This window comes from Scyliorhinus torazame, chromosome 12 (assembly GCF_047496885.1).
Source record: "Scyliorhinus torazame isolate Kashiwa2021f chromosome 12, sScyTor2.1, whole genome shotgun sequence".
Lineage (NCBI taxonomy): Eukaryota > Metazoa > Chordata > Chondrichthyes > Carcharhiniformes > Scyliorhinidae > Scyliorhinus > Scyliorhinus torazame.
Window position 1 is genome coordinate 88,646,835 of NC_092718.1, and position 17,287 is coordinate 88,664,121.

The 17,287-nt window shown below is 52.4% G+C and overlaps 1 protein-coding gene across 1 annotated transcript in view; it reads right to left on the bottom strand.

Moving 5' to 3' along the window:
* The window catches only part of LOC140387075 (histone-lysine N-methyltransferase PRDM7-like), a 168,911-nt gene that overhangs the window by 134,762 nt on the left and 16,862 nt on the right, over positions 1 to 17,287 (bottom strand). The window contains exon 6 of the mRNA XM_072470086.1: positions 12,849 to 13,039. Coding sequence (XP_072326187.1) covers positions 12,849 to 13,039 — 191 coding nt within the window. The remainder of the gene's footprint in view (positions 1 to 12,848; positions 13,040 to 17,287) is intronic.

Consider the following 17,287-nt stretch of genomic DNA (forward strand, 5'->3'; position numbering starts at 1 on the left):
GATGGCTCCGCCAGCACACCCGATCAATGGAGTAGGCCGGGGGCCATCGGGCACCCCGAAGGAGGAGGAGGTGATGCGGTCTGTGCCAGTGACTTCCGCAGAGGAGGCGCCAGAACACCGCAGCACCAAGCACTCCCCCCTCCTGTCCCTGGTGCATCTGGTGAGCAGCGGGCAGCACCATGCCACCCGAGATACCCGAGCAGCGGCCGGTCCCATCCAGGCCGGGTTGCCCCAGGAGACACGTGCCAACGGGGACCCTTGCCGCAGGGCAGGCGTCACAGCTGGCCGCCTCAACTCCTGCTTTACCATCTGGGGAACCGCCTAGGCGTAGTGTTAGGTCATAGTGTTAGTGCAGGGCACAGTTGAGTTACAGGGGCTAGGGCAGGTATTGTCAAACTTAGGGGCGCCACCCGCGGGTGGGTCGCGGGTGAGTGTCGGGAGGGTCGCGGAGCCGTCCGTCGCTGCGTTCCCGATCGCACAAAGCTGCGCGCAACAGCCGGCTATTAATAACGCAGCTTTTTGTTTTACAAGTTCGGATGGGTTTTATTCATTTTGTTCTTGAATTTTATTCTTTTTATTTCTTTCTTTCTTTACAAGTTCTACAAGGGGATTTATTTGATAACATTTTACAGGAAAAAAATGCAGAATTTTGGGCATGTGGAGACTCCATACTTTCCCACACCAGAAGGCTTCACCTTCATCCAACAGGTTCCATTGGAGGAGCGTGTACGAGGGCCAAAGGGACCCAAAACCATTTCCTCCACTTTTGTCAGCAGCAAACAAGGTAAGAGAAAATAGTGGGTCGCGCAGGCCGGCCAGCGTAGGCCGCGAAGGTCGGCTGGCGTGGGTCGCGAAGGTCGGCTGGCGTGCGTCACGAAGGTCGGCTGGGTTGGGTCCTGAAGGTTGGCCGGTCAATAAAAATGTGTCCCTGGAAAAAAAGTTTGAAAAACACTGGGCGAGGACACAAGACTGTGTATATATTTCCGCACAATAAACACCTGTTAACACCGTTACAACCTGTCTCGGTGCTCTGTCTGATGGGTATGGGGCTGGGCTGGCCGTGGGGCGGGGGACCAGTGCAGGCCCTGTGGGAGGACCATGCTCCCCACCCACAATCCCCCCCCCAACACTTGCCCCGACCACACCCAGTACCCCCACCCGAGGAATCCGACGGGACCGTGTGATGGACTGGCCAGCTCCTATGCAGGGATCACCCAGGTGGAACGTGCCACTGTGGGCATGAGTCATACGATGTGGAGCACCAGAGCTCATCGCAGAGCAGGCTGTCATCATCCTCCAACACATGCACCAGACCCGCTGTCCACAGATGTGGTGTCCGTGCTCCTGGCCAGCACCCCCACATCGCTCCACTCCCTCCCTCCTCGTCGGTGAACCTGGAGGTGATCAGGGCGTTCCATGCGCGTGGACCCTGGTGATAATGTTGTGCGGTCTCCCCTGCCTGCCCGGGCCCCGTGTCCTGCTCATCGTCCCCATCCCCCCGCATAATCCTCGTCAGACAACTGGGTGCACAGCACGATGGCCTGCGTAGTGGCGGTCGGTAACCGCCCCGGTCCTGTGAGGGGTCACCCCTGCTGCTCGGCCTGCCCTCTCCCCTGCTCTCCCCCGGCCCTGGCGGGCTGCCCCCACCGCAGCCAGCACGGCCGGTGTCCGGGTCGACAGCTCCCAGTCCTGGAGCCCGACCATGCTGCCAGGGGTACCTTTGGCTGGCACTGCCCTCATTGGGGGCTGCAGTGAGTGTTGCCCTGGGTGGTGTAGAACCAGAGGCTGAGGTGGGCGGTCAGTGTGTGCGCAGCAAGATGGCCACTGTGATGGCGGACGGTGCCTGGTCACCACCCCAGTCCCATGGGAGGGTCACCCCTGCTACTCAACTCCCCTCCCCTGGAAGGAGCCCCCCCCCCATCACGGCTGGTGTCCCCGCCAGCAGCCGCAGTCACTCCACGTCATTTCCTACCTCCTCTCTCTCCCTCAGCAGCCACAACGGCAGGTTCACGACGTTTGAGAGCACAACTCGGCCCATCAATGGCGGTGGATCGTGGAGACCCCGGAGAATATGGTTTCAGGCCCGCGAATGATATGCCTCCCGTACACTAGCTCCACGGTGCGAGTGATGCATTTATGCCATTTTTGGGGTGCCGGAGCATCCCGATGTGGCGTCAAACCAGCGGCTACTGCGATTTTGCCGGCGGAAGCTATTCTCCGCCCAATCACGTTTGACGATTCCGGCATCAGCAAACGGAGAATCCAGCCCTTAGTCTCAAAATTGGAGAATCCAGCCCACTATCTCTCCCACAGATTCTCATTCCCTTTCTGGCACTCACCCGCTCACACATTCACTCTCTCCCTTCCTCTCACCCTATCTCACATGCACTCTCCCAATCTCTCACGTATGCAATCTCACTCTCCCACTTTCATAGTCACTCCCCTCATGCACACAATCTCTCCCTCTCATTGACACACAAACTCAATCCCTCATACTCACACAAACACCTGTTTACTTTCTCACGTGCACAGCCCCTTTCTCCTCCACTCTCTCCCTCTCAAGACACACGTTCACTCTCACTCTCCCTTTCTCACTCTCCCTCACATTTACTTTCTCCCTTTCTCATACTCTCTCACCCATTCACTCCCTCACATATTCAATCTCTCCCTCATCCTCTCCGTCACTCCGATTTCCACTCACACATTACTCTGTCCCTCACACTCAATCCCTCATGGACTAACTCTCACACACACATTCACTCGTTTCCATTCTCACTCCTCACATTCTCTCCCATTTCTCTCCTCTACCTGCACTTTCTCAATTTCACATCAATCTTATTCTCTCCCTCGGGCTCACCCACTCAGTCTAATATACAGACTCACACTTACTCTATCCCTCTCACACTCTCTCTGACTCACTCACATTCACTTGTTTCTGTTCTCACATCCACCACTCTCTTCCTTTCTCACACACTCTCCTTTTCTCACTCTTCCGCACTCACTTCCTTACACTTTCAGACACATGTAGCGGGATTCTCCGCTCCCGGGACTAAGTGCCCGCGCCGACGTGAACGCCGTCGTGTTTCACAACGGCGCGAACATGGCCCGGGCACGACCTATTCTGGCCCCCACAGGAGGCCAAGCGCTGGAGTGGTTCACGCCGCCACAGCCTCCTTACGCGGCACTCAATGGGTGCGCCAACCCGCGCCAGCGCAGTTGGGGCAGGTCATTCCTGTGCATGCGCAGTTGGGGCAGGTCATTCCTGTGCATGCGCAGTTGGGCCGCCCCATGCGCGGGGAACTTCTTACATGCGCCGGCCCCTCACCAACATGGCACCGGTGTTCTGGGGCCAGCCGCGGAAGGAGGTAGGCGCGGGGGGGGGGGGGGGGGGGGGGGGGAGGGGGGGAAGAGGCCGGCCCGCCGATTGGTGGGCCAGACCCCATCGGAGGCTCGCCCCGGTGAAAGACAAGAATGTGAGAGGGGGAAAGTGAGCGTGTGACACGGAGTCAGTGTGTGACAAAAAATGAGTGCGTGTGAGAGAAAGGGAGACTGAATTTGTGAGGGGGAAAGTGATTTGAGTGTAAGAATAGTGAGTGATGGAGTGTATGAGAGAATGAGTGTGAGAGCCGGGAGGGTGAGATGGAGAGAGTGAGGGGTAAAGTGAACATGAGTGTGTCTCTTTCACACGCTCTCACAATGAAGCTCCCTTTCTCACTCTCCCAAGCACGCACTCTTTACCTCTTACACACTCATTCTCATACTTACTCTCCCCCTCACACACAGTCACTTTCCCTCTTTCACACACTCACTCTCTCCACTCTCTCTCAAGGCCGGTTGATTCCACCGGCCGCTTTAAACTTTGCTGCTTTACAGCAGCTGGTACAGTAAAGGACACATGGTCTCCTTGAATCTACTGGAACTAGACTACTCTGGGGACTGCGAAGACTCTTCCGATGCAGACTCCATGTTGCCCCACAGTTTGGAGGCTTCAGTGCAGTTTTCAAGAGCAGGTAAGTGAATGTTAAAGTTTTGCAATATCAGTCATCACTTTCCGATGCTTGTTGGGAATTACGGCCCATTCGTGTCAAATCAATAACTCACTGACAATCAGGTCACAAAATGTCATAACATTTCAATAACTATGAACATCAACACAGGTTTTATTTGGACAAATATAGACACAAATTAAAGATTTCAAAATAATTGAAATACAATAGATTAATACAAATTAAAGCACATTTTGACCAAACAAACTTGAGTTAAATAAATTATACATTTCAACACATTAGAACATCGAACATTACAGCGCAGTACAGGCCCTTCGGCCCTCGATGTTGCGCTGACCTCAACTTTTCAATTGTCAAACTCAGCTTCTGCTTAAAATTTTATTAACAATTTCTTCAACTTTCAAAACAGCAACAACAGAATTTTATTGATCATGTCATGATTAAATATTGAAAAGTTCATGTGGGGAGGTGTTTGAACAAAGTAACTGGGACCACAGTCCACAACACGGGAGTTTTCAACACTTGTAGCAAGAAAGTAGTTACATTTTCAGTGGCTACATTTGTTACCATATATTTAGTGATTGACACCTTTACCAACACAGATATCACCTGACTGCAGCAAGACAGCATCCACCCCAGTGACCTTTCACCATCAGAATGAAGAGGTTATGACAGTTCGGTAGGATAAAGATTCTTGGAAATTTAACACGTTCTGCAGGTGCTGCAGTTTATATCAGAGGGAACATTTAAAAAGCTCAAACTGACAACACAATTTCAGACAGGCTGCAACAACAGAGTCCCAAATGTTGCACCCTCACTGGAAATCACCTAATATTCCAGCATTATCCACACAAAATCATCATAAAGAATAAACGGTTGGCAATTTAAATAATAGTAATGTTTGGGATAAGGTCCAAATATGAAAACATATTCAAAATGAATAAAACTATAAATTATTTACACTTGCCTTCATTAGGTTTCAAAACATTTTCTCAGGTGCATTTTGAAAGCTGCTGAATCTTTGAAGACTTTCCCACACTGATGGCAGCTTTCATAACAAGTGTGAGCTTTCAACTGATATCTGTGAACAAAGCTCTCTCCACATTCAGGACATTTATAGGGTTTCTCTCCTGTGTGGATCCTCTGGTGTCTATGGAGGTGCCCTGAGTCTGTGAAACTCCTCCCACATTCAGGACATTTATAGGGTATCTCTCCTGTGTGGATCCTCTGGTGAACATGGAGGCTCCCAGCCCGTGTGAAACTCCTCCCACATTCAGGACATTTATAGGGTTTCTCTCCTGTGTGGATCCTCTGGTGAACATGGAGGTGCCCAGCCTGTGTGAAACTCCTCCCACATTCAGGACATTTATAGGGTTTCTCTCCTGTGTGGATCCTCTGGTGAACATGGAGGTCTCCAGCCAGTGTGAAACTCCTCCCACATTCAGGACATTTATAGGGTTTCTCTCCTGTGTGGATCCTCTGGTGAACATGGAGGCTCCCAGCCTGTGTGAAACTCCTCCCACATTCAGGACATTTATAGGGTTTCTCTCCTGTGTGGATCCTCTGGTGTCTATGGAGGTTCCCTGAGTCTGTGAAACTCCTCCCACATTCAGGACATTTATAGGGTCTCTCTCCTGTGTGGATCCTCTGGTGTCTATGGAGGCTCCCTGAGTCTGTGAAACTCCTCCCACATTCAGGACATTTATAGGGTCTCTCTCCTGTGTGGATCCTCTGGTGAACATGGAGGCTCCCAGTCCGTTTGAAACTCTTCCCACATTCAGGACACTGAAACAGTTTCTCTCCTGTGTGGATCCTCTGGTGCTGGTGAAGGCAATTTGATTTTATAAATTCCCTCTCCTGTGCAGATTGTGTGAACGATCCCTGCTCAGTTTGATGACCATTGCTGGAAGGAGAGTTTTGTCCTGTTGGAATATGTTCTGAGGATTCTGGATGTCTTCTGATGTGTTTGTGAAGGAAACCTGCAGTGGTAAATCCAACACTGCAATGAGGGCAAGGATGGCACTCATCTTGTTCCCCTGCTGAAGAAAGAAGGACAATTGTCAGTGTGATGAAACATCGATAAGTTTCTTTTGGAGATAAATTCAGGAATGTGTGGAGATTGGGGTGGGGGGTTGATGCAACCATCAATTCACACAAAACAAGGAGTAGAAGTAAACTGTGGCTTTAATCGACTAGAACAGTGTCTGCCTGCGACTGCTCTGCTACTGAGAGCCGCCGAAAGGGCGACTGCTCTTTATACCTCCCCTCAAGGGGAGGAGCCAGGGGCGGAGCCCTCAAAGGCACCAACATGATACATCACAGGTAATACCTTACAATGGTCCATAGGTGGAGCCCTCATGGGCAATCGCGTGATACAGTTACATACATGGTGAATGGTTAATGCAATACGTTCACCGCATTCACCCCCTGTTAAAATATGAAGTCCGGTGGGGGTGAAGGGTTCACAAGTTCAGCCTGTCCGGCACCCGGATCGTGCGCTGTGATCGCCGGAGCTCTGGTATCGCAGCTGGCCCGGGTGTCGAACTCATCCGTGCTGGCGTGGATAATGACGTTGCCGGTGCGGGTACAGACGTGGACTCCGGGAGCATGTCTTCCAGAGCTTCGTTCTTGTGGGTCGGTGAAGAGGGAATGGGGGGGGCCGGGAGGGGGTGCGGGTGCCATGTAGGGGCGGGGGCGCTGGTCAGCGTAGGTTGGGTGAGGTAAGTTGGGTTGGCGGTGGTAGTGGAGCCTGCGGGCGCTAGGTCCCGGAGGGGTGTTCTATGTATGCGCACTGGGGGTTGGTGTGTAGGAGCTGGACCCTCTCAACCAGGGGGTCGGACTTATGGCTCCTGATGTGTTTGCGGAGTAGGACGGGCTCCGGTGTCTTCAGCCAGGGCAGAAGCGAGGCCCCAGAGGTGGATTTCCTGGTGAAAACAAACAGGCGGTCATGAGGAGTCTTGTTTGTGGCCGTGCAAAGGAGGGACCTAATGGAGTGGAGCGCGTCGGGGAGGACCTCCTGCCAGTGGGAAACTGGGAGATTCCTAGACCGTAGGGCCAGGAGGACGGTCTTCCAGACTGTCGCGCTCTCCCTCTCCACCTGCCCTTTTCCCCGGGGGGTTATAACTGGTAGTCCTGCTCGAGGCAATGCCCTTACTGAGCAGGTATTGCCGCAGTTCGTCGCTCATGAATGATGAGCCCCAGTCACTGTGAACATACGTGGGGAAACCAAACAGGGTGACGATACTATGTAGGGCTTTAATGACGGTGGCAGCGGTCATGTCGGGGCAGGGGATTGCAAAGAGGAAGCGGGAGAATTCGTCAATGACGTTGAGGAAATATGTGTTGCGGTTGGTGGAGGGGAGGGGCCCTTTGAAATCGATACTGAGGCGCTCAAAGTGCCCGGATGCCTTTACCATGTGGGCCTTATCCGGACGATAGAAGTGCGGCTTGCAGATCGGGTAGTCCCTGATCATAGCTCTGACCTCCTCAGTGGAGTAGGGCAGGTTGCGGGTCTTGATCTATTGGAGAAGTCGGGTGACCCCTGGGTGGCAGAGGTCAGCGTGGATAGCCCGGAGTCGGTCCTCTTGCGCGCTGGCGCATGTGCCTCGGGACAGGGCAGCTGGGGGCTCGTTGAGCTTCCCAGGGCGATATACTATATCGTTATTATAGGCAGAGAGTTCGATCCTCCACCTCAAGATCTTGTCGTACTGGATTTTGCCCGCTGCGTATTATCGAACATGAAGGCTACCGATCGTTGGTCGGTGACGAGGGTAAACCTCCTACCAGCGAGGTAGTGCCTCCAGTGCCGCACGGCTTCCACGATGGGTTGGGCTTCTTTTTCGACCGAGGCGTGTCGAATTTCAGAGGCGGTGAGGGTGCGTGAAAACAATGCTACTGGCCTGCCTGTTTGAGGGAACGGCGAGGGTGACCTCTGATGCGTCGCTCTCCACCTGGAAGGGGACGGACTCGTCCACCACGCGCATTGCGGCTTTCGTGATGTCCGCCTTGATGCAGGAGGGTGCGCATACGGTCAGGGTCGGGTCCGAGAACTTCGTTTTCCACGACGTAGCCAAGGATGGTTAGCCTGGTTGTGCGGAAAATGCATTTCTCCTTGTTGTAAGTGAGGTTAAGGGTTTGGGTGGTCTGGAGAAATCTCTGGAGGTTGGCATCGTGGACCTGCTAATCATGGCCGCAGATGGTGACGTTGTCAGTACAGAAACGTGGCCGCAGCCCGTACTGGTTCACCATTCGGTCCATGGTTCTTTGAAAGACCAAGACCCCATTTGTGATGCCGAAGGGGACCCGGAGGAAGTGGAAGAGGCAGTCGGCTGTCTGCCTCAAAGGCCGTGTAGTGGCAGTCCCGGGAGCTGGTGGTACGCAGACTTCAGATCCACCGTGGAAAACACCTGGTAGTGCGCTATCTGGTTAACCATGTCTGCGATCCAGGGAAGGGGGTTCGCATCAAGGTGCGTGTACCGGTTTATGGTTTGGCTGTAATCTACAGCCATCCGGTTCTTTTCCCCGGTCCTGACGACCACCACCTGCGCTTTCCAGGGGCTACTGCTGGCCTCAATGATCCCCTCCAGCAAGAGTCGTTGGACCTCGGCCTGATAAAATCCTGTCCTGAATGCTATACCGCCTGTTTCTGGTGGCGACTGGCTTACAGTCGGCGGTGAGGTCAGCGAAGAGCGGGGGAGGGTCGACCTTTAGTATCACAAGTGAACATACGGTGAGTGGGGGTAGGGGCCCGCCAAATTTCAGAGTTAGGCTCTTGAGGTTACACTGGAAATCCAGTCCCAACAGGAGAGGAGCGCAGAGGTCAGGGAGTACAGATAGCTTAAAATCGGCGTATTCGGCGCCCTGTATTGCTAGGGTTGCGGTAGTGCACCCCCGGATCTGCACCACGAGCGATCCAGAAGCGAGGGAGATGGTTTGGTGTGCCGGGATGATTGGGAGCGAGCAGCGTCTTACCATGTCTGGGTGAATAAAGCTCTCCGTGCTCCCGGAGTCGAACAGGCAAGGGGTTTTGTGTCCATTGACCCGGACGCTCATCATGGAGCTCCGGAGGTGTTTAGATCGCGACTGGTCCAGGGTGACCGCGCTGAGTTGTGGGTAGCTGGCGTGGTTGGAGGTGCTGGGGTGGTCCCAAGGTGGCGGCCCCAGTCGGTCGCACGTGTCGGGCGGCGTTGCAGATGGCGGCCAAGATGGTGGCACCTGTCGGTCGCACGTTTCGGGCAGCGAGGAGGATGGCGTCCATGATGGCGGTCCCCATGAGTGGCATGTGGCGGGCCACATAGGCGAGGATGGCCAAGATGGCGGCCCCCGTGAGTCGCACACGTTGTGTGGGCTTGAAAATGGCTGCCCCCACGGACAGCACAAGGTTGATGACGTATCCGGGGGCGGAGCCGGCAGGCAAGCTCTACACTGCGGGATCTGCGGGCCTGTGAGTCTGAGGGTCGGGCCTGCGATTTTGAGGGTCTGGACCTGGCCAGGCAAACCTTAGCAAAATGTCCTTTTTTTCCGCAGTCGCTGCAGTTCGCGTTCCGGGCCGGGCAGCGCTGCCTGGGTTGCTGATGCTGGCCGCAGAAATAGCAGGGTAGCCCCCCCCGTTTTGGGGGGTCAGCCGTGCGGCACAGGCCTGGGTACTCTTTCGTCGGGGGTCCACGAGGGGGTCGCATGATCATACGGGAACGCGTTGAGGCTTTGGAACACTACTTCTAGGGAGGAGGCTAGCTTTACCGTCTCTTCCAGGTCTAGGGCACCCTTCTCGAGTAGGCTCTATCTCATGTAGTTGGATCTGACTCCAGCCACGTAGGCGTCCCGGACTGCGAGGTCCAAATGTTGAGTGGCTGTAACGGCCTGGTAGTTGCAACTTCACACAAGGATTTTGAGGTTGCATAGGTACTCCTCCAGCGATTCCCCTGGGCATTGGCGACGCGTAGTGAGGAGATGCCGCACGTGCACCTCGTTCACTGGCCTTACTTATCGGCGCTTCAACATCGCGAGCGCGTCTGCATAGGTGGAAGCTTCCTCGAGTTGAACAGAGATTCGATGGCTCACCCGGGCGTGGAGGAGGCTCAGCTTCTGATCGTTGGAGACGGAAGGCGAGGAGGAGGCTGCGAGGTAGGCCTCGAAACAGCGGAGCCAGTGCGGAAAAATCCCTTTGACCTCCGCGGCTTGCGGGTCGAATTCCAGTCGGTCAGGTTTGAGGGCCGATTCCATTGTGGTGTTGTCGTCGATTAAATTGATGTGACCATCAATTCACACAAAACAAGGAATAGAAGTAAACTGTGGCTTTAATCGACTAGAACAGTGCCTGCCTGCAGCTGCTCTGCTACTGAGAGCCGCCTACAGGGCTACTGCTCTTTATACCTCCCCACAAGGGGAGGAGCCAGAGGCAGTGCCCACAAAGGCACCAACATGATACATCACAGGTAATACTTTACAATGGTCCATAGGTGGAGTCCTCATGGGCAACAGCGTGATAGTTAAATACATGGTGAATGATTAATGCAATACATTCACCACAGGGGTTCAGGGATTTGCATTCTCACATCTAAGGCAGAGCTTGTGGGTTCATGTCTCCCTCAAGAGATATTTGTGTGTAATCCAGAAGGACAATGCAATGCTCCAGTGAAGGAGTACAGCACTGTCAGAGGTCCAGTCTCGCAAAGCGTGCTAAACTGCACATTGCGTGTGCATTAAGGTGGACAACATCAATCCCATGGCTCAATATAAAGAAGTGCAGGATGTTTTCCTCGTGTCAAAACAATTATCGCTGTTGTTGGGATCTTGCTGTGTAGCAGCTGAGCTGTTCTAACCACTAAATAACAACAATGATTGCACTCCTAAAGGCAACAGATTGGATCTAATGAAAATTGGGACATCCCATGTGATTCTAACAGGATAATTCTTTCTAAACCTGAAAACCTCCTGCCCCAGGACAGGAAATTCCCACATGAGGTTAGCGGACTTTTCCCTGGTCCCTCAAATTATCCATCCATCCTGCAACAATTGCTGTGGTGAACGGGACCAGACGATTTACGCCACTGTGGATACAAACTCTTTCAGACTGACTTCTGCTTCCAACTGAGAATTGACATAGCAACAACTCACTGTTTTGGGATCAGGAAAGGAACTCTTGCTAAAATGCTCTTTTCCCAATCCAGGAGTACAACGGGTAACTACACTGCCTCACCTAACATCCAGATAGAGATGCAGAAACCCAATGAACCAAACATAAAATTACGGTGAATCTTAAGATTTCAACTACTTTCTTAACCCTATCATAACACAAAAGTCACATTCAGTTCATTATCTTAACCTCTGGTTAACAAACAGCTGATCTGTAGATATAGTTTCTCCTGAATTACTCGATCACAACCTCAAATAACTTTGAATATCACAATTAAATCTCTTCTTGACCTTCAGACACTAAGGAGAAAGATTTTAGCCTCTTTACACACAAGTGAAGACTCCCATTTCTAATTCCATTCTGGATCCTCCGTTTCGCCGGCAGCGCACTCACGCCTGCAGATTTCCCGTCGGCATGGGGGTGCCCACAATGGGAAACCCCATTGGCCAGCTGCGGGAAGCAGGAGCCCGCTGTGGCGGGGGCGTGCGGCACCAGACAACGGATGCAGTGGACCGGAGAATTCCATCCCAGGTCTCTGTTCCTCCATCCTCTTGCACATTGTACCATTTCATTTCTATTGCGCCTCCTCACAGTTCTTTGCCTGAAATTTAATCTACTCTGTGTCTTTCCATTGCACCACTCTATCTACATCTTCCTGAGAACTTTTTTCCTCCTCTTCACTATTTACTTTATTTTCAAGCTTTGTGCCAGCTGTAAACATTGATATGATGCTCCCTTTACCCACGTCCTGGTCATTGATTTGTATCAAAACGGTCAGGAGTCTAAACACTGTCCACTGGGTGAAACACGTGTAATTGGCTCAAGCTTGGTGAACAGCCATTCCATTCAGCATTACTGTCTGCTTCCTGTCCTCCAATCTATTTTGTATCTACTGTACGGCTGCAACATTAATCCAACAGACTTCAATTTATCAACACGTCAAGAAGAGACATTTTATCACATTGATATTCTTACAGGACACAAAAAAACTTTCACTAAAGTTCCCAGTCCTGGTCAGGGGTGAAATTCTCCCGAAACGGCGCGATGTCCGCCGACTGGCGCCCAAAACGGCGCCAATCAGACGGGCATCGTGCCACCCCAAAGGTGCGGAATGCTCTGCATCTTTGGGGGCCGAGCCCCAACATTGAGAGGCTAGGCCGGCGCCGGAGGAATTTCCGCCCCGCCAGCTGGCGGAAACGGCCTTTGTTGCCCCGCCAGCTGGCGCGGAAATTACATCCCCGGGCGGCACATGCGCGGGAGCATCAGCGGCCGCTGTCAGTTTCCCGCGCATGCGCAGTGGAGGGAGTCTCTTCCGCCTCCGCCATGGTGGAGACCGTGGCGGAGGCGGAAGGGAAAGAGTGCCCCCACAGCACAGGCCCGCCCGCGGATCGGTGGGCCCCAATCGCGGGCCAAATCGCCCCCCCCCCCCCCCAGGACCCCGGAGCCCGCCCACACCGCCTTGTCCCGCCGTTCAAAAGGTGGTTTAATCCACGCCGGCGGGACAGGCAATTTATCAACGGGACTTCGGCCCATCTGGGCCGGAGAATCGAGCGGGGGGGCCCGCCAATCAGCGCGGCCCGATTCCCGCCCCCGCCGAATATCCAGTGCCGGAGACTTCGGCAACCAGCGGGGGCGGGATTCACGGCAGCCCCCGGCGATTCTCCGACCCGGCGGGGGGTCGGAGAATGACGCCCCAGAATCCTTACATTTTGATTCTTGTTTTGCCGTCCACATTGTCGTCCATTTGATGCCGAGTTCCTTTGCATATTCATCACCGTACCAGACCAGCAGCTCACACCGAGGAGGAATAGGCTTGCAGCTCCTGTAATAAATTTTTCCTTGCTGCTGGAAGGCTACAAGGTTCTGCTCCTCTTCCTTTCTGGCACAGTTAACAAATCTGGGACAAGAGAAGTGAATACAGAACTGGTGAAAACTCAGTTCAAAATGTGGCATGAATACAGAGGCCTCTGCCGACAGGGGGAAAACCATGGATTGGATTAGTGGGCGGGCCTTGTCTGCATAATTGGGGACCCACTGGGCGCAATATGCAAAAAACCCCAGACAACATTTCAAGGCCTTGGAGCAGTGTGGGAGGAGAAACTCCCTGAGTGGGTGCATGCGTTCGGGATCGGGGCCTCTGACTCCATCGTGCACTACGTAGCCGAGGGTGGCTAGACGATCGGTTCTGAATGCACATTTCTACTTATTATAGGTCAGGTTAAGGAGATTGGCGGTATGGAGAAATTTGCAGAGGTTGGCATCGTGGTCCTGCTGGTCGTGGCCGCAGATGGTGACGTTGTCGAGGTATGGAAACGTGGCCCGCAAACCATACCGGTCACCATGCCAAACTCCTGGATTGTTTACCATTCCGGGGACATCCCTTGTCCCTGCCCGTCAACCCAACGACTGCCCATAACCCCCCTGACTGCCTAGGCCTCTGGACATGTGTTGAAGGCTATTGCTAATAGGGAATTGGCAATTGTGGTTAAGTGAGCACTTCACATATCCCAAATGGATTCTCGTGGGTGGTTGGCAGGCGATGTAGCATGTGGGCGTCATTGCCAAGCACCCCAATCACACCTTGATGCATGGACACTATGCTTGAACACTGCGGGAGACAATACCACACACACAGTTGCCAACATCAGAACACTCAGGGGATGAGACACATCTCATAGATTATCATAGATTATCATAGAATTTGCAGTGCAGAAGGAGGCCATTCGGCCCATTGAGTCTGCACCGGCTCTTGGAAAGAGCACCCCACCCAAGGTCAACACCTCCACCCTATCCCCATAATCCAGTAACTCCACCCAACACTAAGGGCAATTTTGGACACTAAGGGCAATTTATCATGGCCAATCCACCTAACCTGCACATCTTTGGACTGTGGGAGGAAACTGGAGCACCCGGAGGAAACCCACGCACACACGGGGAGAATGTGCAGACTCCACACAGACAGTGACCCACGTCCCGTGGTCTTCAATGCCCCTGGCGGGCGTCCTCTGGGGCTCTGAGGCTGGAGTGCCTCGGTGCACTTGTCGATGGCACAAGTACAGCCGTGCTGTCCTGTTAAATGTGCTGACTGTGAGACGCAGCCTCATTGGAGGGGTGGAACACGGCGGAGCTGGTGGGCACCGCCGCCACTCCATAGGATGGTCAGCACCCACTCAGTGCGCATCGGGCCCTGGGGCTTCACCTTGGGACGGAGGGCAGCTGGTTCGAACCCCGGTTGTCCCTGTACAATATGGCTCTGCCAGCCCTGGTGGTTCCCCATGGTCTGCACCATCGTGTCGCCGCCCTCAGCGATGCTCCTCAGTGACTGGGACGTGCTCTGCAGTGCCTCAGCAATGCCTACCTGCAACTGGGACAACCTCCGCAGCACCTCGGCCATGCCCATCCGAGAGCAGGACATGTCCTGTCGAACCTCATCAACCGGGGTTCCTTCCTCCACCTGATGTGTATCATCAGCAGTATGGTGCTCACCAGATTGTGCCCCAGAAGCCTAACCGCTAACATATCCCACCGAGGTGTGTGTATCAGCGCTGATGGATGGTGGGGATGAAAGCTGTGCTGCGACTATAATGTTGCATTCTCGGAGCTGTCCTCCGAGGTGGTCTCTTGGGAGGAAGGAAAGGGTGTCCGCCCAGGATGGGCCGGCGCCGTCAGCTGTGGGACCGGCGGGAGAATGGACATGTGGTCAGTGGGAGGGGTTGTAGTCATGGGTGACTTTAACTTCCCAAATATTGAGTTGAAACTCTTTAGATCAAATAGCTTGGATGGGGTGGTGTTTGTGCAGTGTGTCCAGGAAGCTTTTCTAACACAGTATGTAGATTGTCCGACCAGAGGAGGGGCAATATTGGATTTAGTACTTGGTAATGAACCAGGGCGATTGATAGATTTGTTAGTGGGGGAGCATTTTGGAGATAGTGACCACAATTCTGTGACTTTCACTTTAGTAATGGAGAGGGATAGGTGCATGCAACAGGGCAAGGTTTACAATTGGGGGAAGGGTAAATACGATGTTGTCAGACAAGAATTGAAGTGCATAAGTTGGGAATATAGGCTGGCAGGGAAGGACACAAGTGAAATGTAGAACTTGTTCAAGGAACAGGTACTACGTGTCCTTGATATGTATGTCCCTGTCAGGCAGGGAAGAGATGGTCGAGTGAGGGAACCATGGTTGACAAGAGAGATTGAATGTCTTGTTAAGAGGAAAAAGGAGACTTCTGTAAGGCTGAGGAAACAAGGTTCAGACAGGGCATTGGAGGGATACAAGATAGCCAGGAGGGAACTGAAGAAAGGGATTAGGAGAGCTAAGAGAGGGCATGAACAATCTTTGGTGGGTAGGATCAAGGAAAACCTCAAGGCCTTTTACACATATGTGAGAAATATGAGAATGACTAGAGCGAGGGTAGGTCCGATCAAGGACAGTAGCGGGAGATTGTGTATTGAGTCTGAAGAGATAAGAGAGGTCTTGAATGAGTACTTTTCTTCTGTATTTACAAATGAGAGGGGCGATATTGTTGAAGAGGACAGTGTGAAACAGATTGGTAAGCTCGAGGAAATACTTGTTAGGAAGGAAGATGTGTTGGGCATTTTGAAAAACTTGAGGATAGACAAGTCCCCCAGGCCTGACTGGATATATCCAAGGATTCTATGGGAAGCAAGAGATGAAATTGCAGAGCCGTTGGCAATGATCTTTTCGTCCTCACTGTCAACCAGGGGATTGGAGAGTGGCGAATGTCATGCCCCTGTTCAAAAAAGGGACTAGGGATAACCCTGGGAATTACAGGCCAGTTAGTCTTACTTCGGTGGTAGGCAAAATAATGGAAAGGGTACTGAAGGATAGGATTTCTGAGCATCTGGAAAGACACTGTTTGATTAGGGATAGTCAGCACGGATTTGTGAGGGGTAGGTCTTGCCTTATTGAATTCTTTGAGGAGGTGACCAAGCATGTGGATGAAGGTAAAGCAGTGGATGTAGTGTACATGGATTTTAGTAAGGCATTTGATAAGGTTCCCCATGGTAGGCTTCTGCAGAAAGTAAGGAGGCATGGGATAGTGGGAAATTTGGCCAGTTGGATAACGAACTGGCTAACCGATAGAAGTCAGAGAGTGGTGGTGGATGGCAAATATTCAGCCTGGATCCCAGTTACCAGTGGCGTACCGCAGGGATCAGTTCTGGGTCCTCTGCTGTTTGTGATTTTAATTAATGACTTGGATGAGGGAGTTGAAGGGTGGGTCAGTAAATTTGCAGACGATACGAAGATTGGTGGAGTTGTGGATAGTAAGGAGGGTTGTTGTCGGCTGCAAAGAGACATAGATAGGATGCAGAGTTGGGCTGAGAAGTGGCAGATGGAGTTTAACCCTGAAAAGTGTGAGGTTGTCCATTTTGGAAGGACAAATATGAATGCGGAATACAGGGTTAACGGTAGAGTTCTTGGCAAGGTGGAGGAGCAGAGAGATCTTGGGGTCTATGTTCATACATCTTTGAAAGTTGCCACTCAAGTGGATAAAGCTGTGAAGAAGGCCTATGGTGTGCTAGCGTTCATTAACAGAGGGATTGAATTTAAGAGCCGTGAGGTGATGATGCAGCTGTACAAAACTTTGGTAAGGCCACATTTGGAGTACTGTGTACAGTTCTGGTCGCCTCATTTTAGGAAGGATGTGGAAGCTTTGGCAAAGAAGATTTACCAGGATGTTGCCTGGAATGGAGAGTAGGTCTTACGAGGAAAGGTTGAGGGTGCTAGGCCTTTTCTCATTAGAGCGGAGAAGGATGAGGGGCGACTTGATAGAGGTTTATAAGATGATCAGGTGAATAGATAGAGTCGACAGTCAGAGACTTTTTCCCCGGGTAGAACAAACCATTACAAGGGGACATAAATTTAAGGTGAAAGGTGGAAGATATAGGAGGGATATCAGAGGTAGGTTCTTTACCCAGAGAGTAGTGGGGGCATGGAATGCACTGCCTGTGGAAGTAGTTGAGTCGGAAACATTAGGGACCTTCAAGCAGCTATTTGATAGGTACATGGATTACGGAAAAATGATATAATGTAGATTTATTTGTTCTTAAGGGCAACACGGTAGCATTGTGGATAGCACAATTGCTTCACAGCTCCAGGGTCCCAGGTTCGATTCCGGCT